General features: G+C 41.8%; 1 protein-coding gene across 6 annotated transcripts in view; it reads right to left on the bottom strand.

The window, feature by feature from the left end:
- Positions 1–301: 301 nt before the first annotated feature.
- The window catches only part of LOC144792267 (interferon-induced protein with tetratricopeptide repeats 5-like), a 53989-nt gene continuing 29388 nt past the window's right edge, over positions 302–24902 (bottom strand). For 3 of the 6 annotated variants that reach the window (XM_078667229.1, XM_078667301.1, XM_078667530.1), the window contains one exon: positions 302–3451. In XM_078667229.1, the coding sequence (XP_078523355.1) occupies positions 2137–3447 (1311 nt within the window). In that variant the 5' untranslated portion in view covers positions 3448–3451 and the 3' untranslated portion in view covers positions 302–2136. Of the gene's footprint in view, positions 3500–6478; positions 6584–24902 lie in introns of all 6 variants that reach the window. The other 3 variants (XM_078667376.1, XM_078667450.1, XM_078667604.1) reach the window with 2 other exon arrangements.

Genomic DNA, 24902 nt, shown 5'->3' on the forward strand with positions numbered 1-24902 from the left:
AGGGTGGGGTGGATAGGTACGTTGCCCAAAAACACCTCTGGAGACCTTGTTCTAATTAAATTTAAGAATAAGAACACCACCCCATACTTACGATCCTACCTGCCTAACGAAGGAGACTGGCCTATCTGCATTTGTGACTTGCATGATTTTTACCCAAGTATCTCACCCAACCCGTTGCCCAGATTAATGACAAAGAGACACAACCCCTGGGGAAGGGGACCCTATACATCCAGCGCCACTAACTATCTAGCTTTTAACAGATCTGATCAATGGTGTACAAATCGTATTTTCTCATAACACATTTTTCCTTTTTTTTCCTCTATTTTGTGGCACTGTATGTATGACCCGCATTTTATCTAGAGCTGTTATGAAATGTCCTACATTGATTAGCTGTTTTGTTATATCCATTTAATTCTATTTTAGCAGTTGAAATTAATTTTTGTAATGTAATGTTAACGTATTTATTTTTGTATTGCTGTTGCTTTTATGATTTTAAACCAAAAATCGAATAAAGCTAATCTGAGTCATAAATATCTTTAAAAGTTAAGAGGTTTTTAGTTTATTAATCTAACATGCTTCAGTTATGGATTAACTGATTTATGTTGCATTTGTTTAATTGTATGTCTAAATAGCAGACACATTAACTTAAACTTTGTATATAATTTAGTTAATGCTATTTGACATCCTTCATGCTAAACCCATCAGAGCACTGTACTAAACATTGTGTATATAGAGAATTACAAATCACACAACAATCAGATACATCCTCTCATAGATGTTGAGTTTCAAAACTTCCATTGTAGAACATTTTTGTCCTCAGAAATTCAGAGTGAATTAATGTGTATAATAATGTAATTTATGCTGCATATTTTTCAATGTAATGTATTGTTATCTTCCTCATTCAACCCATTAATATTTTAAATATTTTATATTTTCTGTATGTTTTATGTTGTAGCTGGGAGTCCCATTCATAAAATAACCTGGAAATGTACTCAGATTGGATTAAGTTGATATAGTGATGGAATTTCTGACTTTATTGACAATTTTCAAAGAATTCCAAGATACTTATGGTAATCTGTGACTGTCACAGATTTGAAAAAGACACACAATTGATTGACGGAATGCAGAACAAATCAAAAGATTCAACCCTAGTCAAGGGTTAAATCCATCATTCTTTTGCTCCCCATACCTCCCCAGTTTAGACCTGGCCATATGCAAATCAGTTTTGACCCTGTCCCTCATGGGAACAGGCTAGCCCAAACTGCCAAGACAGGCCCACCATGGATCGGAAACAAGCATCCTAGTACCGGTTTCAGGGTGTTACCCCTCATCAGCCAGGATAGCTTGAATACAGTGGCACATTGAGCCTGGGTCTCACGTCTGGGCATGGCTGGCACACTTAGGGCGAGAAAGCAAAAGACATACAGATTTGGGCAAGTTTTCACAAGGGCAAACCTTTTCACATAAAAACACATTATTCTGAATATGTCAGCTTTATTTATATATTTGTTTCTCCCACCGGGAAAGTAATTTTCCTGTTGAGATGAGATAGGATTTCTTGTACACCCCTGACAATTTTGGCATGTTCACTCCCCTTTCCACCCAGAAAACCTATTCATTTCTGTCCTCAATATTCAGAATGGGAAGCTACCAGTAGAGCACTTGTAAAAGGGTTGTGAATAGTAGAAACCCATACCTTAGTGGATGTTCACCAGGTGTGTTCTTAAAGACTTGCCCACCAACAAGCCCCAGTAAATGGATTTGTTCACAAAGAAATTCTAGCACACTGGCTTTCTGGCAATTTTCTGTATTAACACATCTATTTATTTGTGTGAAATCACATACTGTGGACCTGTAATGAGGATTTGCACTCATAAATTAACCTGTTAGCACACCAAAGTACAACCTAGGTGCACAAAGACATTGTGTATTGGGCACTGTGCTACTAGATCACACTAGATCATCTTCTCAATCAGGCCTATTCTCATTGGTCTAGTATTTCAGAAAACATTTGTTCTGCTCTATTTATCCATGGTTTTGGTTTTCTTATCCTAGGAAGTATGCACTCTGATCTAATGTGGCCATAACTAACTCTAATGACTGCACCTTCTGTACTTTGTTGTTCCTACAAAATATCTATTCCGTTCCAGATCCATGGAGAAGTTGTGAGAGCTCCCTGGCCTCTTCTGTTTTGCCATCATGCTCAAACCGACGAACTATCTTTGACAGCTCATATTTACATTGATTTGCGCTCTTTGTTTCTCTAGACATTTCGAAGCCCTTTACAAATATTGTAACTGCATCATTTAGCAATTGTTTCTTGTAGAGTAGAAATTTCCCCAAGCTGACATAAAAAGCTTGTTGACATTTCTTACTGGCATTAGGAATCTCCCTCGCTAGATTATCATATATCTCTTGCTGGTAGGCCTGTTGGTTATTCTCTCCATACATTTCTGCTAAGTCAATTTTTGCATAGACACAAAGTGGATCCAATTGAATGGCACGTTTGAAAGCCCGGATCCCTGCTTCAATAGCACTTTCTGTTGGCAAAATGTGTTCATGTATATTCTTCATTAGTAGTTTCTGGTAGAAATAGCCCAGGTCTCTATGGAGAATGTTATAATCTCCATTGATGGAAATGGCTTGCTCTAGAATGTCACGGTATCTTTTAAAGTTTGATGGTAGAAAGAAGTGTGCCACATTCCTCAAGACATCAGGATTGCAACTGTTCTGCACCACATCTTCTGCAAGTTCTTGTGCTTGATCGACTTTTGAATGCTTAAGCAGTATAGCCAGGTAGGCCCTGCACTCATAATTGATTGGCTTTTGGTGGATGACTTCCTTAAGTTTGGAAATAGCTTCTTTTTTCAGTTCTATGCCTGCACTGTAGCGTGTGGCCACTGCATAAAGTGCTATTGCCAGCCCAGCACAGAATTCCACATTTTTGGGGTTTTCTGACAATGCTGCCTGGAAACAGATTGCGGCCCGCTCTCCGTATCGAAAACCAATTGCCATTAGGGACCAACCAATGATTCCTCTTGTCTCAGCAATAGTTGCTGTAGATTGAGAGGGCTGAGAAAGGAACTGACTGATTGTGTCAGATTTGTCGAGGTATTGCTCTACCATTTCATAGTTGCACAAATGATAGTAGATCCAGGCATAGTTACCATAGATGACCAACTTATATCCGATCGAGTTGATTTGTTGAACTTCTCCCAAAAGCTCTTCAGCTGTCTTAAGACTTTCAAGGGCCTCCTGGTATCTTCCTTCCCACTGATGTATATAGGCCTGGAGTGCGTAATAGGTGGATCGGTTGTTGTAAGGTGTGTGTTGAATTCTGATGTTGAGAACTTGCTTCACGTGTCCTATCTCAATTTTGTCTTGCTCCTCGTCAAGACTCAAGGTAAAGTGACACTGTAGCTTCTCTAGTCGCTCCTTTAAGGACATGATTCTGCAAAGAAAAGAGGGTCAGGGAGAACATGTTATACATCCCTCACTTCTGGAGAACAATCAGCAGAACTTGTCAGCTTTGCAGTGCTCCATTTCCTTTCCACTACCTGTGAGCAGCATTATTTTTGCCTTCAAGTATGTGTAAGTGATTGTGTATATGAGAGTGTGTTTTGAGAAGAAGGCTTGGTTCAGTTGCTTGGGGCTTTGAAACAGATGGGGGGGGCAAATACCTGACACAATTGTATGGAGCTAGTGAGGGATATGAGTTAAAGTGAATTGGAAGTTGAGGAAATCTGGGGTGCCTCTGTCTAAGAAAATGTTAAATGAAAGAAAAATTTGAGACAAGTTGTGCATTTTACTTCACACCTACACAAATAAAGTGATTAACAATCAATGCATATCCAGGCAGTAATAATAGAACATTAATGGAATATTGCAAAACATCAAGGAAACTCAATACGATCTAGGGGTATTTGGAGGTTTCCCTCTATAGGAGAGCAAAACATTTGGCCCAGCCAGTGCCTTTCACTACATAACATCCCAAACACAGTGACCAAAACACAATTTGTTCACATAATCTGTGTTTGCCAATTCTTCAAATATAAAAAAAATGAATAAATAAAATGGAATTTATATTCTGTGCACATAAAAAGCAGCTACTTCTGGAAGGAAGTGACTTCACACTAAGGGGTCCATTAGGATGTAGAGTGGATCACCACTGCCAGCATGGCAGTGGCGGGTCCTATGCCCCTTGTGCCACTGGACTCAAACTATAACTCGCTGACGAGGTGCAGCTAGGTCAGAATTGGTGTAAGGTTGTTTGTGCTGTTGTTCAGAATGGACATGGGATAGCAGTTTGAATGGGACTGTTTCTACTGAAGCATGATTAACACTAATTTGCATACATCCGATCCCATCCTTGAAAGTTTCTACCCTAATTGGGATCAACTCAAACTTCAGAATAAGGGAATTAGAAGTGATCACTTCAGACTGGGGGTATGTATTAGAACCCAGGCAAGCCATGAACATTTCCTAAAATTGGTTCACCAGAGATATTTACTACTCTGACACAATTCCACATTTCCTCCCCCTCTGTACCTCCATCTCAGCCATGGTGTTTGTGCTGAGATTGCAATTAGAGTGATTAGTCAGAGAACAATAGCAACTTTCTGTCTCCTGACAACTCAGACAGCCTCCATTGCATATAGAGAGCTGACATGGAGCAGACAGCACCAGTGTGCCATAAAGGTAAGCAAAAGGCCATAGTAAATAGATACAAGAAGGTGCTTTTGTTGGGTCAGAACACAGAAAAAGGTTTTCATCTATGTGTAGAATGCAGCAGAATGTGTTTAACCTTGACGCAGGCCATAGCAAAAGTTGTTTGGCTCATTTACAGTACAATGCAGCTACAACAGTCCTGTATCCTCAACTGCCACTGAGACATAAAACCTCCATCTTCCACTGTCACAGAGCCGGTCATATGTCTCTTCCTCCACAGTTCCAAATTCCTGACAGTTTCCTGTAGGTTGGGTCAGGATAGAAGTGTGGAGGATCCTTGGTGCTACGACAGTTCAATCAACACAAAGATGCATTAGCTAAGCAGGCTGGGAGATGTTGGGGATAGGGGGAAGGAGAGTCATGAATGCTGTGATGGGAGGAGGGTAACCTGTGAGATGAAGGGTGAAGTAGGGCACAGCTAATCTAACAGGTTTGGTGGAGTAGGACAGAAGAAAAATTGAGACAGAACAGGGATTGGATAGTAAAAGAATGAGTAAAAAGGTGCTGAAGAGGGTTAATTCAGATGTTTGGAAAAGACGAATGGTGAGCAGAAGTCTGGGAGATGTCTGAGAAATGGTATGTAGATGATGTCTTATCCTCATCCTTCATCAAAGTCCTCTCTGGAGAAGCTCTTTCGCCCCTAATCACAACTGTCAATGCCTTCTCCACACAAGGCATCTTCCTGGCTCTCCGGGCATACCAGACCCTCCTTCTTCTAAGGAAATCCAAACTATACCCTGAAGACCTCGCCAGCTTATGGCCTAATACTAACCTACCCTCCGTCATCATGACCATTGCAAAAGCAGTCTATGTTCAAATCCATGATTATATTAACTCCACCCAACCCTCTACACAGCTACCAACTGTGCTCCAGATATAGCGGCAGCACGAAGCCAGTTATGTTACATATCAGAAACCTTTCATTGCTGTCAGAGAAATATAGGCTCTGCCGACTGAAATTGCTGTGTCTCAGCCACTTTTCACACCTTCCTCCAGCCCACCAACTTCCTTACCCTGAAGTCTCAAAAGTGATTCACCGTCAACGTACGTCAGTGGTTCACTTCCAACTATGAAACTAACACCAGCATATTCACATGTATACATATGGGTCCAGGAGCCTCCCTGTCACCTGCTTAGTCTCCCCAGTATTCATCTCACCCCTCATATTCTTCAACCTTAACATGCGGCCCCTTGAACTCTATTCACTGATAAAAGGAGTAACATTTAGAAACATGCCAATGCCACACAACTCCACTGAAAAGTCCCCTCCCTCCAGACATTCAGCACCTCAGGAACTGCTTGTATTTCATCCAGAGCTAAAATGCCAGTTTTAATTTGAAGTTTACCATCACCAAAATAGAATTTCTATTATTTGTCAAGAACAAAACGCAACAACTAATTCAAACCTAGATCGGAAACGTGAACAATTACTTCACCCTCAAGGAAAAATCAGGAAAAAATGCTAGACAGCCAGGAGTCACCTTACTATTCAAAAAGGAAAACTGTTCCTCTCAGAAAGTTCTTTCATAACTTCCTTCCTTTTCCAGCATCTTGGTGGGCTTAACATTGTACTCCTCAATCTCCCAGAATCCTCATTGGGCCTTTGTGGGGAATCCTGGACTCAGCAGCATGTCTCATCAAGTGTCTCCCACTCTAATGGAATTCCACTTGTTAACCTTGATGGCCCACGACATTAGCATCTACAAATCCATCATGACCAGCACCCCACTTATCTTACTGACAAACTCACTATCTCTGGTGGTTCATGGCATGCCCTCTGCCAAGACACCATCCGACAGGAGCCGAAAAAGGTTGCACAAGAAAATCAGACATTCTTCATTTCTTCACCCAGAATCTGCAAAGAAAATAATGTATACATCAGGACTGTCAAACTCTTCACCAACTTCAAAAAGAGATGAAGACACTCCTTTATAAAGAACACTACATCACAATGCATTAACAATCTACTTCTGCTCTAAGAACCCACCAGCCCTTTCAATAATTTGTGGACTGTGTCATTAGCTTCGACTCAATAAAGCACCATTCGGTTCCCTTTTAGCCAAGTTCGCATTTTCAAATGCACATGCAATCAATCAATCAATCAATCAATCACGATTTATAAAGCACAGCTAATCACCCAACAGCGTATCCAGGTGCTTGCCGGTTCCAGAGGCTTATTCGAACATCCAGGTTTGGAGGGCCATTGGGAATTCCGGAAGTGTGGTGATGGCCTGGAGGTGCATGGGAGGCTGTTCCAGATCTTTGCTGCTGTGTGGGAGAAGGAGAGTCCTCCACTTCTGCTTCAGTAGATACGAGGAGTATGGGCAAGTAACAGGGAGGCGGAGTGTAGTCTTTGCAATTGCTGGTGGAATTTCAGGTGGTTGTTAATGTAGGCAGGTCCTTGGTTGTGTAGAGCCTTGTGTGCGTGTGTCAGCAGCTTGAATTGGCATCTCTACTGTACAGGGAGCCAGTGGAGTTTTCCTAGGTGGGGTGTAATGTGGGTTCCTCGGGTAAGGCCAAGGATGAATCTGGCTCGGGCGTTCTGTATGTCTAAAGTCTCTGTAGGAGGTGTGCGGTGATTCCTACGTAAAGGGCATTGTCACTGTCGGCTGTAGATTAGGGCTGTGTCACGGTGTGCCCTGTATGTAAGGGTAGCCACTTGAAGATGTCACGTAGCATGCACAAAGTGAGGAAGCAGGCAGAGGAGACAGCGTTGATCTGTGATTTCATGGTAAGCTTGTTGCCAATGATGATTCCAAGGTTTCTGGTGTGGTTGGAGAGAGTGGGTGTGGGTCCCAGGTCTAATGGCCACCAGGAGGTGGTCCATGTGTCTGTTGCTGTTACATATACCTACATACATGCAAACATATATACATGTAGAGAAGGATAGAGCAATTGTCCAGGAAGTCAGGAAAGAAGATCAAAAGGGCAGTAGAAAATGATGGGGAATTTAGAGGCTTTTTGGAGAGAGCACAGTCCAAGAATAGGGATGGGGAGGGCAAATGGGTGGCACAGGTGAAATAGGTAGAGCTAGATGTTTAGCCAGAAGAAGGCTCAGGCAGAGGCTTTATGAGGGGCTCAAGCAATGGAGATGGAGGTGAGGTTGGGATATTGAGAAAGTAGTGGTCACTGGGAAAGTGGCAGGGCAAGAGGAGGGCTTAAAATAGTGAGACACGTAAAATACTTAAACCACTTCATTGTTGTAGAAAATGTCTTCTACAGAAGCCAATAAAACAATATAAAGCAATGAAGAGGAGCTGGGTAGAGCAGCACAGGTTAGAGAAAAGAGCTAAAGAAAATATCTTCACAGTGTGTCTGGTATAGTAGTCAGGTTTCACCCACCTATTTATATATCATTTAGTCTGTGGCAGCCAATTCCCGAAATACATCCAGAGTTCAAGCATTTGACGGGTCAGAATTGAGTGTCACTGGTAGACTGAAATATTTCACAATATACATTTTTTGACACCAAGATGAATTAGTGGTGAACACCTAACACAGGTGTATGCAGAATACATGAATTTGTAACAGCAGACATCATTTTATAGGTTTAAATGGGTGCTAAGCTTATACAGACAGCAGCTACCCCAATGGTCTCCAAGTTGGAACACTAAAGCTCCATAGCATATTCAAACAATTGCTTGCACACCAAATCTAGTACTTGCAGGAAAGTGATATACTATTAGGTGTTGGTAGAGACCTATCCCTAGCAATAAGACCAAAATAACGATATAAGGTCCATTCAAGGGCTCAATAAATTATCCACTGGCTCAACCGTTGGTAGCTGGCAATGAGCAAGCAGCCTTAACTTAGAAAACAGGTGTGCAAAGCCTTTAAAACACCAATATATTAAATAAGTAGGACACAATACAAATCAAACACCCATTAATAGAAATAGAAAAAAACAAAATCCAATGTATGGTACCGGAGATAAGATTTTTTAAAGATTATGGAGCAGATATACAAGCCCTGTATACCACATTTGTGCCGCCATTGCATCACTTTTGTGCCGCAGGGGCGGCGCAAAGCCAGCGGTATGCTGCAAGGTATTTACGACATGACGCATCTGGGAGATGCATCACATTGTAAAGCCCTGTGCCACATGTGGGCGTTCTGGCGCAGGGAGGGGAGTTCCGGCGCAGGAACGCCTCCTAAAAGTGACTGAGTGAAATCTACAAGATTTTACTCAGTCACTTTTAGTGCCATGCAGTGTCATAACCCTGCACCTGCTTGAAGCAGGTGTAAGGATTGACACAGCATGTTAGGCATGGGGCACCCTGATCCTTGATGGAGCTGCCTTGCACTTGCGACACAACTCCAGCAATGCGTCACCTTTCCGGCAGTAGATGCGTGACACATCTGTCTATTCTTGCCCCATGGTGCGCCGCATTATAAATGTGGCGCATCCATGGTGGCGCAAGAGGTGTCTGCCATGACGCACAATAACTGGTGAATCCCTGCTGATATGCAGGGATGTGCCAGTTATTGTAAATCTGCCCCCATATGATTTCTACTGCCTAAAAACAAAAAGCACCAACTTGGGACATCTGGTCACGCTTGCCTGGGACAAGTTCAAAGTTTGAGGCCAACCGCAATTGAGGGCGGGTTGGATACACTGAGCGGGAGGACTTGGTCTAGTTATTACCTTTACACTTGGTTGTTTTTCTGGAGCCTTTTCTCTCGGCATCGAGAAAGGCACTTATTCAGGCCGGGATCTGAGTAGATAATGGTGGCTTACTTCAGCGCGAGGCCTCAGTGAAATCCTGGAACTCTCGTTGACAACAAGAGCTCCTGAGCTTTCAGCTGGACGAACATGAAATCTAGGCCGGGTCGTGATTTGACCTCAGTGACTTGCTCTTATTTGGCGTCAGAGGATTGACTCTCGACGACAAGTCTTTCACATTATGAAGCTATTTCTAAAAAGTTATCTGTACTTCTGGAACTTCTTTGTGGGTTCAAAGTGTCCAAAACACCAATCTAAGGGGCACATAAGGATGGCGGGCATCCCGTCGTATAGAGGGACCACCCACCATAAGGGCGGTGGTCCTGTGCCTGCCATGAGGATGCACCTGCCACAGTGGCGGGCGCTACCTGCATCCCTAACATTGTGGCGGGCGGTGCACTCAGCACTGCCCGCCACAATATTAGGGAGGCATGTTGTACACTTCCATGCACAACATGGCAGGCACAGTGTACCATCCCCCCCGGAGTCCTTGGGGGCCCGCAACGGGCCCCCTAAGCAGACTTAGCAGACTCCGCATGCTACGGAAAGGCATTCCTTTTAATGTCTGGAAGACACCGCAAAGATATTGCAGCCTTTTCCGCCCAGTCGCAAGTCGACCAGGGCGGATATGCGACGGACGGTCTTTCCATCTGCCACGGACCCCCCAGCCATACTAATATGGCAGGGGGTCTTTTCTACGCGGATGTCGGGGTGTTGCCCACGCCGGGACAGCGGTGGCTACCGTCGGCCCAGCGGGGGCTTTCCGCCCGCCACCTTAATGGGTCCCTAAGGGTCTAGAAGCTTTGAGATGGTCCTTGAGATGTTTAGTCTGTTTCCCACAATGCACCTGGCCAAATCCTCAAATGTCCACTGTGGGCTGTACAGCTGGGTTCTTCTAGGTGGAGATGATGTAGGTGGAGCTCTTTTTAACGTGTTGCTTTCAGGGAAGTCTACTTCACTTTTAGAAGCAAGTCACAGTCCTTAGGGCTGTAGTTCCACAGTGTGCAGAAGGTGCAGTCATCCAGAGTGCAATCCTTTGGGGTGCAGGCCTAGGATCCAATAGGGCAGTCCTTCTTTTTCTTGTTTAAGGCAGGGATGTAAGTCACTGGGCAGCTTTACCATTTTTATCCAGTGTTCTTGGGTGACTCGAATGGATACATCCCTGACCAATAGGGTCCATCAATTGTTCCTTTTGCATGTGTCACCCTAAGAGTGATGGGCATGCCCAGAAGCGGGGCCCGAGCTCACTGCGCTACTGGATTCAAACTAGCCTGGCTGATAAAAGGTGATGCTCCGAAACCGGTCCCAGCATGCTTTTGTCTTGTCTAGGGAGGACCTGGCTTGGCAGTTCAGGCTGCACTATTCCCATCAGAAACAAGGTCAAGACTGATTTGCACATGGCTGGGTCCAAACTGGGGTGGCCGGTGAGCAAAAGAACAATTGAATAAACCCAGATCTTTGTGACTGTGGGTGAATATTTGCATTTTTCAGCATGCCGTCCACCAATTGTTCCTTTTAGGATTAGCTGAATTAGCACGGAAATAAAAATGTACATTCCAGCCATAGAAAACATGAGGGTTTAAGAAAAGCGTTTGCACATTATGGAATTAGTTAAATGCATTTGCAAATTGAGTAAAACTGAAAAATTGAGATCAAATGGGCAAAGAAGCATGAAAAGAAAAAGAGAAGCAACCATTGCAGGAAAGCAAAAGAGGGAGATGAGGGAGACGTGACAGCTTACCCACTCAGAGAAATAGCAGGAGGAATGTATGTACATGTTTTTTAGGAGATGAGGTCATTTGGCAGCATTTACGAATCATTTTCCAAAAATTGAGTGACAAGCCAGTGCAGTGGTATACACAAGTCACTTGATACATAAAAAGTTCAAAGGTGTTGTGAACAGATCTGAATATGTTTTGTGATATTGTGATGCCTGTTGATTTATGGGATGAGTGTAAAACTGCGGCACCATGGGCAAAAGAGGAATCAGCGAGGGAGACAAGGACAAATGCACAATCTCCTGTGGTGATTGCTAGAGTGCTCCCGAAAGATATGCTTTGGCCGAAGATTAAAAGAACTACCATGAGCCAAAAGGAGACTGTTCATGAGTATTATGAGAGATTGTTGCAAGTGTTTCAGCAGCAGTATCCCAATTTGTTTAAGGACTGAAACCATGAGATCCTGTGATATGTAAAATATTTCAGTGATTAAATAGATATGAAACAGAAGAGAATCAAAGAGAATCTTATGTTAGCACAGACAAAGCTGGCTCAGAAAGGTTTCCATAATTCTTCTGTTGCAAGACATCAAGGAAATATGCAAGGTGCTGCAGTTCCACAGGTTGGTTTTCAGGGAAATCAAGGAGGACTAAATGTGTCACAGGGTAGAGGTAGAGTTGTTCTTGTGGGTACAGGTTATGGAACAGATATGGCAACTATGAAAAATATCACCCCCTGTCACATCTGTTATAAAATTGGACATTTGAAGAGGGAACTTTGATATAATTCTTATACTGTTGGTGGAAATGTACAAATGCATAAAGGTATGAAAATCCAGATTCCGAAGATGCCTGCTTCAACCTCACAAATGCATGGCCCAAACATGGGGACCTTTAGATTAAATTTAAACAAATGCCAAAAATCAATGCCAATTCATTTCAAAATGCCATGCTCCAATTCCAGAATTCAAATCAGAATGTATTGCAGCAATTCTCTTTATTTGAAAGTGATGGTTTCGGTTCAAATGCCTCTCAATGATGGTGCTTTAGAGGGGAGGAAGATTCCCTACCAGTTGCAGTCTTAGAGGTAGACCAAAGTGGTTCATGTGTAGATGCTGAAGTCTATGGCCACTCTGTACCATTTTGTAATTGATACAGGTGCTACCAGCTGCACTGTTAAACCAGTGGAAGTCCCAGACCCCACGCTCTTGGGAACAACGGGCCCGATTCACAGAATGAACTTAAGACTCAATCCTAAACTTACTACTATTTTGGTATTCACAGAATGCACTTACTACTTTTGGCATTCACAGAATGAACTTACTACTTTTGGTATTCACAGAAGTTAGGATGTTGTCTTAAGTCTGTCTTAAGTCTGTCTTAAGTTTGTCTTAAGACAAACTTAAGACAAAATCCTAACTTCTGTGAATACCAAAAGTAGTAAGTTCATTCTGTGAATGCCAAAAGTAGTAAGTGCATACTGTGAATACCAAAATAGTAGTAAGTTTAGTATTGAGTCTTAAGTTCATTCTGTGAATCGGGCCCAACTATCCAAGTTGTAAGAGTCACAAATAAACAAATCATGAACCCAGTTTTAGAGAACGCTCCAGTAAAAATAGGTTCATTTAAACAACACCAATTTGTCATTTGTGATCCAAGTCCTCTTAAACTGCTAGGAGAGACTCCTGTGCAAGTTAAATCGCACCATTTACTACACACCGGACGGTGTGGCCTTTCAGACCCATGAAAAGGATGTAGATTTTAAAATGATCAGACAGCAAACAGAGAGAGGATTGTTCTCCCTATTTAAAAATGAAAACTTACCTGATGATTTGGGATTTTACAGAGAACACCACCTTACCACCTTACCACCTGATACCAGAGACAATAGCAGAACTAAAACCAGTTGAGGATGACATGTTGCAGAAACAAATTCTGAGAGACATAAATGGATGTCCATGTAACTCTCCAATTATGGGCTTACAGAAGCCCAATGGTAAATATAGAATAGTGCATGACCTAAGAAAAATAAACAAAACGGTAGTTCCATTTTGTCCTGTGGTATCGAATCCAGCCTCCATATTGTTCAAAATCCCATGTACAGAAGAATGGTTTAAGGTCATTGATGTATGCCAGACTTTTTTTTCATTTCCATTGCACAAGGAAAGCCAGTTATTGTTCTCCTTTGTGTCCCAGCAGAAGGTCTAAGCATGGTTTCATGTCCCACAAGGGTAGACAGAGAGCCGGTCCACCTTTAATCAGAGTCTGAAAAGTAGCCTGCAGACTTTCCAAATGCCACATAAGTTGGCACTTGTTAAGTATATAGATGATTTCCTTGTGGCATCAGGAACACAAGAAGCATGCAAACAAGACACCATTACACTATTGAATCGCCTGGCTAAGAATGGAAACTAGGGGCCAGATGTATCAACCTATTTTGTTTTTGCAATCGTTGCAAATTTCTAAATTAGAATTTTTGCAAATGCAAAATAGCCTTTCAAGATGTATGAAATTATTTGGCAGTGCATTTTAGGTAATCACAATTTTCAGCGATTACCTAAAATTGCAACTGCAAATAGGGAATCACAATTTACGATTCCCTAAGCAGATGTACAAAGCATTTCCTAAATGCAAACTGGGCATTTAGGAAATGCTATTAACATTGACTTACATGTGAACAATGTTTTTTGGGGGTGCTTCAGGGCGTCCTTAGGCCCCTGGGCACCCTTGATTTTGCGAATCACTTACAAAATTTCAACCTCAAAAATATCGAGGTACAAAAATATTGTGACAAAAATATCGAAGTCAACAATATCAACATCCTATCTACAACATGGTAAGTAAAAAAATATTGAGAAAAATATAAATGTCAAAAATATTGTTGTAAAAAATATCCCTTTTTTAAATGTTAAAAAATAATGTAAAATAAAGTAAATAATACATATAATTAAAAGATCAGTTAAAATAATTAAAAATGTTTTTTAAAAAACTGATACATATAATGTTAAGATAAATAAAACATATACATAGAAAATATAATGAATAATTATTTTAGTAACTTATCAATTGTTAACAACTTTTTATGAATTATAAATACATATATACACATAAAAAATAATATTATTACAAATTTTACGAATATATTTAATATATTTAAAAAATTACAATATTTTTATTTATTTTTTTATAAATTATACACAATATTAACTAAAACAATACAGAAAAATCTGGACAGCGGAGGGAAAGAAATTAGTATTCCCACTCCAAAGATTGCAATAGTAGGGAAAGTGTTGGATAGCGTAGGGGTAAAAATCACTATTCCGACCCCAAAGAGTGCAACAGTAGGGAAAGTGTTGGATAGCTTAGGTGTAAAAATTACAATTACAACTCTAGAGAGTGTAACAGTAGGGAAAGTGTTGAATAGCGTAGGGGTAACAATTGCTATTCCCACTCCAGAGAGTCCAACAGTAGGGAAAATGTTGGATAGTAGAGGTGTAAAAATTACTATTCCCACTCCAGAGACTGCAACAGTAGGGAAAGTGTTGGATAGTGAAAGGATTGAAATTACTATTCCCACTCCAGTGAGTGCAACAGTAGGGAAAGTGTTGGCTAGCGTAAGGGTAAACATTACTATTCCCACTCCAGCGAGTGCAACAGTAGGGAATGATTATTTATTAAAGAATGATTTATTAATAAATTAACAATAAATTCATTATAAATACCAATAAATGAAATTTAATAATTACTTTAATACAATAAATTACTTTCCACCCTATTTCCCAATAAACACAAAACCCACTCCACATCAAATCTAACACAATTAATATAATTATCAATTAACCAATTAATAAAAATTAATGAACAATTAATAATTAATTAACGATTAAATAATTATCAATACCAAAACTTTTTATGAATTATAAATACATATATACACTTACAAAAATAATATTATTACAAATTTTACAAATATATTTAACACATTAAAAAAATTACAATATTTTTTTTTTTAATATAAATTATACACAATATTAACTAAAACAATACAGAAAAATCAGGACAGTGGAGGGAAAGAAATTACTATTCCTACTCCAAACATTGCAACAGTAGGGAAAGTGTTGGATAGCGTAGGGGTAAACATTACTATTCCGACTCCAAAGAGTGCAACATTAGGGAAAGTGTTGAATAGCGTAGGGGTAAAAATTGCTATTCCCACTCCAGAGAGTGCAACAGTAGGGAACATGTTGGATAGCATAAGTGTAAAAATTACTATTCCCACTCCAGAGACTGCAACAGTAGGGAAAGTGTTGGATAGGGAAAGGATTGAAATTACTATTCCCATCTCAGTGAGTGCAACAGTAGGGAAAGTGTGGGATAGCGAAAGGGGTTAAAAATGACATTCTTATCAATTTAATACGTTTTTTTAAATTAAAGAATGATTTATTAATAAATTAACAATACATTCATTATAAATACCAATAAATGAAATGTAATAATTACTTTAATACAATAAATTACTTTCCACCCTATTCCCCAATAAACACAAAACCCACTCTACTTCAAATCTAACACAATTAATATAATTATCAATTAACCAATTCATAAACATTAATTAACAATTAATAATTAATAAACGATTAAATAATTATCAATACCAATAAATAATACTTAATATAAATTAATCACCCAGTAATAATTAGTTAACAATACATTAATTATCAATACCACTAAATATTAATACATTATTACTTCATTATAATACATTACTTCCCACCCTATCTATATATATAAAAACTACCATCAAACAAAGTTCGCCCCTGTGAGAGACACCAACAAGTGCGTGATTCCTCAATATTTATTGCTGGCAGCAACAACAGGCAAAGACAGCTGGTAGTAACAGCAAAATTCAATATCGCCAGATGCGTTTCGGGAACAGCGTTCCCTTCTTCAATGGCAAAGTCCTTTTCAGCCAGACCCTGTTACCTGCACGAATTATATCACAAAGTCATGCCCCAGTGGGCGGGGCCAATCCCTTGGCCTTCTGGTCTTTGTAGTGCAAGGTTAGTGTTACCCAAGTGGGTTGGGTCGGGTGAAATCCGTGATGGAATAATTCCCTTTTGGGTCGATACATACAGCCAGCTCTGACTGCTGTGTCTTACTGCTGTCAGCTTGAGCGCACCTCCCGTTGTGCACCGAAACCGCCATGGCTCCAGTGCGGGCCTGCTCTCCATCACGGATTTCACCCGACCCAACCCACTTGGGTAACACAAACCTTGCACTACAAAGACCAGAAGGCCAAGGGATTGGCCCCGCCCACTGGGGCATGACTTTGTGATATAATTCGTGCAGGTAACAAGGTCTGGCTGAAAAGGACTTTGCCATTGAAGAAGGGAACGCTGTTCCCGAAACGCGTCTGGCGATATTGAATTTTGCTGTTACTACCAGCTGTCTTTGCCTGTTGTTGCTGCCAGCAATAAATATTGAGGAATCACGCACTTGTTGGTGTCTCTCACAGGGGCGAACTTTGTTTGATGGTATATATAAAAACGAATGTATGTCTGTCTGTCTGTTTGTCCTTCATGCACTACTACACCATTCATCCGATCTCAATGAAACTTTGGGAAGTTGTTGCATACACTCCGCAAAGGTTTCTGGCATACATTTTTTTTAAAGATCGGCCCCCAGGGCCCTCATAATATTTCGACTACTGAATTGGCAACTACAACTTTGCAACGGTACAAGACTTTTGGTGAAAAAGATGATGAACAATTTCATCGAAGCTACAGTTTTGAATGGGAAATTCAAGAGGGGAGAGGTACTGTTGCCACGTATTCAAATGATCCCAACAGATATGCCATTTGAATTCAAATGTTTACAGTTTCCGGTGCGACTCGCTTTTGCAATGACCATCAACAAAGCACAAGGACAATCGCTGCAAGTGTGTGGACTAGATTTGGAGAATCCGTGCTTCTCACATGGACAACTGTATGTGGCCAGCTCACGCGTTGGAAAACCTTCTGATTTATTTGTGTACGCACCAGACGGAAAAACAAAAAATATCGTGTATCCACAAGCACCCGAATAAATAAATAGAATTAAAACGACACTTTGAAATGTTCTCCATATTAAAATGAATACGTTTCAATAAAAATGACACAATGTAAATTGAATGTTATCATAACAAGTTTACTTGAATTTCCTTTCTTCTGAGATCGCAGAAACGTGCGACGGGTAAGCTAGTTCCCCTATAAACACACAACCTGCTCCTGAACTGAATTAACACAATGAATATATTTATCACCTAAATAATTAATACAAAATATTAATTACTTTATTATAATTAATTTACTTCCCACCCTATTCCCCTACAAACCCACAGCCCACTCCAATAAAAATGTATACAATTAATATAATTGTCAAATGATCAATTAATAACAATTAATTATCAATTAATAATTAATTAACTATGAAATACATCTCAACAATAAATATGAATTAATAATTACTTAATTACAATTAAATTACTTCACACCCTTTTCCCCTATAAACCCAAAACCCGCTACAGAACTAAAATGATAAACTTAATTAAAATAATTAATAATTACTAAAAAGTATTATTTCATTTACTATAATTAAATTTCTTTCCACCTTATTCCCCTACAAACCCAAAGCTGGCTATGGTACCAAAACACAAAAAATTCACTTAACAAAAATTACTAACTTCTACACAATTAATACATATATTAAAAAAAATAATACAAAACATAACAAAACATGTGGAACACATACATATAAAATACAGACTAAAATACATAACACTAACACAAGCATTGATATTATTAACATCGATATCTTTACTATCTATATTAATAACTTTGATATTAACAAAAACAATATTTCTTACCTTCAGGTCGATATTCTGGTCACTGATATTCTTGATGTCGCTATTCTGTCCCTACGATATTTAAAACTCGATATTAATTTAGGTTGTTATTATAAATATGTTGTCTGTGCACCTGATTTTGTATTACTAATTTGCGATTACCAATTAGATAATCGTAAATTAGGTAATGCAAATCCCTTTGCACCTGTGCGCATTTAGGCCCCTGTGAACGAATGGAGTAGTATTTCCTAATATAAATTCACAAACTGTTATTGCGTCCCTGTAGGAATTGCTATTAGGGAATAGTTATTTTCTTACGTACCATTTTGCATTCCCTAAATAGCAATTACCTAAAATTCGCTATTTAGGGAATGCAAAATGGAACTTTGATACATGTGTCCTGCAGTGTCTCCAGGGAAACTGCAGTACTGTCAAAAGGAAGTTCAGTATCTAGGACACATCATTGTGAAGGGAGCTCGAAAGGTGTCTTCAAAAGTAGCGGAAGCGATCGCGCAGATGAACCCACTACGAACTCCGAAGGAAGTCAAGATGCTTTTGGTAATGGTTTGCTACTGTAGACAGCTGATACGAAATGTTCCTTTAATGAGGAAACCTCTACTGTGGTTGACACACAGAGATGTGTCTAATCCGATTACATGAGACAACAAATGTGCAAAAGCGTTTCTAGAGTTGAAAAAAAATGTTGTCGTGCCTCAGCACCAGGAATGCCTGATTATTCAAAGGAATTCACACACTGAGAGATGGGTACCCTCTCGCATTGTTGACCTAGTTGTATGGAGATGCCCGAAAATTTGTACTGCATTTAACCTACAGCTGCAGGTCTTCTTGGTTGCCTTCAAGTGATTGCTGCGGTAAGCACTAGTCTAGAAAAGAGTGAGAACATAGTGATGGGATACCCTTTAACTGTTATGGTCCCACACTCTGTCGAGTTGTTGGTAACAAGAAAGAAAGCCCAATATTTACCCACAACAGACTGACTCGCTATGAACAAACCATTCTCTCATCTGAAAATACTGAGATATGCAAAGATATATAGGGATGCACGATCCTTAACCCTTTAACACTGTTGCTTGTAAATAATACTGATTGTGATGAAATTGAACAGCATTGCCCAGATGTCACAGATTTATGCACTAATCCCTGACCAGATATTAAGAATGAACCCCTGATTGAGCCTGACCATGTACTGGTTGTGGATGGCTCATGTTTAAGAGGTAACCATGGCACACTAGGAGCAGCATATGCCGTGTGTAAAAGATGTTGTCAAAGCTTCATAGCTTCAGAAAGCCACCTCAGCACAAGTTGATGAATTGCTCACCCTTACCAGAGCATGGTGTTTAACTGCACAAATGAAAGTGACCATTTTTACAGACAGCCAGTACCGGTTTGGTTTTGTCCATGATTTTAGGAAACTATAGTCCCAACGGGCCTTTTTGACCTCCTCTGGTGTTCCTATGATAAATGGTGCTGCCTACATTAGTGATTTGTTGGAGGCTTTACAGTTGCCAGGAGAGTGGTAATAGATATGTTGCCATGGGCAACAGATATGGAGATTCAGTTTCTATATACTGTGCTTTCTAGGACTGCACATGCAAAGAAAATGTCGCCTTTGAGTCCGAAGAGTAGAGTTATTTTACCATGTTGATGAAAGTCACTGACACATGGGAAGACTTGAAAAGGATGCAGGAAAATGTGTCAGAAGCAGACCAAAACAGTTGGGTAAAAGTAGTTTGTGAGAAAAATGAAAACTAAATTTGGATGTTGGCTGATTGGAGACCAGTATTACCCGACAGTTTGTTGTTTCCAATGACACAGTATTACCATGGATATAAACACTAAGGCAGTGATTCACTGGTGGGGCTTTTCAGAAAAAGTTGGTATAACCCCAGATTCTGGATATTAGCAGAGGAGATCTGCCTTTGGTGTAATATGTCAACAATTGAGTGCAGGAAAGACAAAATGCATCACTCTGACACAAATAGGGAGATCAGGCGGTCTTTTCAATAGGATGCAGGTAGATCTTATCAAAATACCTGTGCACATCGGACTGAGATGTATCCTGGTGATCGTGTGCATCTTTTCAAGATGGGTGGAAGCCTACCCTCCAGAGGACATGACAATCTCACTGTAGTAAAACTGTTATTTTGAGAATTAATACCCACGTTCGGCATGTTGATTTCTCTTGAGTCAGATAGAAGAGTGCACTTCAATAAAGAAGCGTTGAAAATGAGCTGCCCAATCCTACAAATTGAACAAAGATTACAATGCAGTTAGAGACCAGAAGTCTGTGGTATCATAGAGCAGGTTAATGGTACCATCAAATCTAGATTGGCAAAAGTCTGTGCTTCAACGTCTCTGAAATAGCCAGATGCATTATATTTGTTGTTGATGAGCATTCAAAGTAGACCAGACAGGAAAACGGGTTTGTCTCCCCATTGAAATACTGATATGCAGGGCAATGAGATTTCCTGCAGTTCCTAAAAATTCACCTTTAAATATCACTGATGATATTACCTTGAACTACTGCAAGGGATTGGCTGATATGGTTCACTCTATCTCCCATCAGATTTCAGCTGCAACCCAAGAGCCACATCAAGAACAGGGCCACAACCTCAATCCTAATGATTGGGTTCTGATTGAGGGCTTGATTCTGATGCGGGTTGGAAAGCTTCCCGATCAAATCGGTTTGGAAATGGTTTCTGACCTGCTCGGAACGGGAGAGCCCGACCGACTGAGTACAATGCAGTCGATTTGGTTGGACTCCCGTTGACTTCAATGGGAGCATATGTTCCTAACCGCATCATAATTGGGCCCTGGGTCGGGAAGACACGTTCCCGATCTGATTTGGAAGGAGCAAATGCCATTAGAGGCCTTCCTAACTGCATCAGAATCAGGCCCTGAATCTCACTTTCTGAAGTCTTGTCTTGAACCTAGGTGCTAAGGCCCTCTCTAGGTGATCCTGACTGCAAATACTGCTGTTAAGTGTGCTGAAGTTCCAAACTGGATTCATCCCTGGCACACCAAGAGAGTGAGCAATCCAGAAGAAGCTCCAGTGGTCTATGTTCCTGGATGAAGAGCATTGGTGACTGCACCACCAGTCGAGAGATCATCCAGACCAGTAACACCATTGTCAGTTCAACAGCAGGAAGAAGAGAGGGGTGAAGATCAGAGGCAAGTTCAAGAACCTGAAGTTAGACAAAGGGTTGTTGAGATCTCTAAAGAAAAAAAGGACGAAAAAAGCAGAGATTGCATCACTGCATGGAAGTGCCATCAAAGTTGCATCTGTGCAATCAGTCAATCATCATTAAAGCAAAACACTGTCACCCCTAGGGGTATCTGGGCACTGGGTCTCAGCTGAAGAGACAGGTCTTGAGTCTCTTTCTGAAGTCTGCCAGCAAGGGAGCTGTATGGAGCTGGAGGGGATGGGCATTTCAGGTCTTGGCAGTGATGCAACTGAAGGAGCAGCCACTCCTACAGATGCAGGGTCTATGTGCGAGGGCAAGTGATGGTGAGTCAATGTGTCTAGAGAGTTAGTGAATGTTCAGTCAATGGTTGATATAGGCCAGTCATGGGTCTTGAAGGGTTTTGTAGTTATGTGTGTGGATCTTTAACTGGCATCTCTTCTGGATGGGTAGCCAGTGGAGGTCTCTCAGGTTGGGGGGGGGGGTGCGATGTGGGTTCGTTTGGAGAGGTATGGGATTAGTCTGCCTGCAGTGTTCTGTTTGGTTTGGAGTCTTCTGAGGAGATGGGTGGAGATGCTGGTGTAGGGGACATTGCCGTATTCGAGGTGGCTGGTAATGAGGGCCTAAGTGAAAGTCTTTCTGGTATTGGTTGAGATCTGTTAGATTTGGGGGACTCTAGCTGGCATAGGTAGGTACCTGTGACAAATAAGGACCCCTGTGTCTAGTCAGGGTAAGGGAGTACACTCCTAAAATAACCCCTGCTCACCCCCTTGATAGCTAGGAATGAGCAGAAAGGCTTATCTCAGAGGCAGTGTGTAAAGCATATGTGAACACATACAGTAACCCAGTAACAACACTACAGATGGACACCACACAAGTTTTATATCATTAATAAGTATTCTTTATCACAAGACCACAAACAACAAAAATCCACAATTCTGTACTTAAAATGGTAGAATTAGCTTAGTTCTCTTTAGATGTTAAAATGCGACACATTGAGTCAATGTACCTTAGGATGCGTAACGCTAAACAAAGTGTTGCAGGGAAGGTGATGCGTCAGTCCCTTACTTGCAGGAACGGTGATGCGTCGGTTTCTTACTGCTCTTCCGTGGTGATGCGGCTCGCAACGTCGTGATGCGATGAAGATCCGGTGCGATGAAAACAAAGATGGCGTCTCTTCCTTGTGACAAAATGCGTTCACACCCGACAGCCGTGAGGCGACTCAGTGATTCTTCTGGGCCGCAACAGGACATGCGACACGCTTCTCCAGTGATGCGCAACGCTCCAGCAAGGCGATGCAGCAACTGCAACAGCGACACCCTTGTTCAGTGATGTGACTGCAGCGGTTGCGGTGGAGACATTCTTCTCCGGTGATGCAAGGCGCTTCTGCAATGCGATGCGACAGCTACAGCGTCGACACCCTTGTTTAGTGATGCTGCATGCGGATCACCTTTAAAACCTTGTGTATCTCACACAAAATTCTGCATGGTAGAGGCCCCCCTATATTGAGACCCTTCTTTAAACCTCACAAATCTACAAGACAGCTAAGATCAGACTCTCTCTCCCTGGCCAGTGTCCCCAGAATTAGAAGAGCGCGCACCGGGGCACGCCTCTTCTCATACAACGTCCCAAAACTATGGAATGCCCTACCCCTCACCATCCGGAAAGAAACCAACCTGCTACCTTTCCGCAGGCTATTGAAGACCTGGCTTTTCCCCTAAATAATCTCCCCCCAATAAATCTAACCCTAGGGTCTTGCAGGTTGAGCTACAGAGCTGGGACGCCTCCGGGTAGCTGCGCGCTCCACAAATCCGATTCAAATTCAAATTCAAATTCATGAGTCGTGCTTCCAGCTCCTTGCAACACGCAGTCCTTCAGAAAGCCCAACACAACTGCAGGCACTTCCAAAGAGCTCTGGGGAGCTGGTGTTGAAGTCTGTTGTTCCTGAGACTTCAGCAGGAGGCAAGCTCTTTCTCAAGCCCTTGGAGATCCTTCACAAGTTACAGAAAGTATACACAACGTCTCTCTCTCCTCTCTTTCAGTTAGGCAACCACTGCAGGTCAATCCATGCAGCACTTCAGCTTGGGGATAGTCTCTCCTCAGTCTCTCTGGTTCCTCTCCTCAGCAAAGATTTCTTCTTGTTTCCCAAAAGTGATCTAAAGTTCTGGGGTCTGGGTCCCCTTTTTGAACACAGTTTCTCTTTGTTCTCTGAAGGCAGAGAGGCCCATGCCTAGTTCAAACCAGTCCTGATCAGTCCTGGAGCACTCTGTTTACATGACTCCTTCTTTTCTTTCATAGTGCAGGGCAGGGACATCAGACGCACCACAGAGGGTGGAACCAGAATTGTGGAGGGAAGGCACAGCCCTATTCAGGTCCCAGTTGCAACTCCTCCCACCCATCTGCATGTAGATCTCTCTATTCAGCCCTGTGCTGACTCACCATGTCTCCTGGAATCCCCCAGCCCCTGTCACTCAAACTCCAGACAAGGAATATGCAACCTAGCAGAGGCAGGCTTGGATGGTTAGACAAGAAAATACCTACTTTCTAAAAGTGGTATTTTCAAACACAGAATGTTAAAACCAACTTCACTAAAATATGTATTTTATCATTCTGAGTTCACGCATACTAAACTCGAATTTCTACCTGGTTCCCTGAGTCAGTTAGGATTATAAAATGTAATAATCCAACTGCTCATTCTGACCAGTGGGGAACAGGTAGCCTTGCAAAAGTGAAAAACGAAAAAGGCAGTATTTCACTATTGGGACATACCACACACCTCAGGGCTTGTCCTACCGTATACTTACAATGCACCCTGCACTTGGGCCTACCATAGGGGTGTCTGATATGAAGAAAAGAAAGGTTTAGGGACTGGCAAGTTGGTGCACTTGCCTAGTCAACACGGCAGTACCAGACTGCACACAGGCTCTGCTATGGCAGACCTGAGACACACTGTTACAGGCTGCTTCTGTAGGTGGAACAACCAGTGCTGCAAGCTCACCAGCAGCATTTGGTTTACAAGCCCTGGGCACACTGAGTACAATGTACTAGGGTCTGACAAGTAAACCAAATCAGCAAATCATGGACAACAACAATTTACCAGAGGGAGCACTGTGGCACTGGACAGCAGTGGCACAGTGTCCAAAGCATCTAACATCAGTAAAAACACATGAGGCAGCAGCAGAAAAATAGAAGAGAGACCCACGCCAAGGTGCCAGGTCTAACACATGTCCCCTCCAGCTGAAATGTGGGGAGAACTACCCTACCTGCTGGGAGTTCTCATCACTAAGGTGGAAAAATGTGGACAAACCATCAGCAACGTTGTGTTCTGTACCAGGGCGGTATTCCATCTAGAAGTCCATCCCCTGTAGGGAAATGGACCACCTTTCCCTTCAGGTTCCCCTGCCCTCGCCCATTTTTCCGCCCCGCTCCTGCCTCCCGGCTGCTTCTCCCTCCAACTTGGCCTCATATGGAGGACGCGCGGCGTAGGTGAGTGTGACCTGACCCCAGGTCACCCCCCACGCCGCACGGCTCCTCGTGACCGAGTCTCTGACCTCTGCTCCGCCCCTGCCGAGGGCTCGCCCCTGGTATCCGGTACCTGTGTTTTTGTGGTTCCCGTGTTTTTGTGGTTCCTTTCTACCCTTGTATTGC

This window comes from Lissotriton helveticus, chromosome 1_1, assembly GCF_964261635.1.
Source record: "Lissotriton helveticus chromosome 1_1, aLisHel1.1, whole genome shotgun sequence".
Lineage (NCBI taxonomy): Eukaryota > Metazoa > Chordata > Amphibia > Caudata > Salamandridae > Lissotriton > Lissotriton helveticus.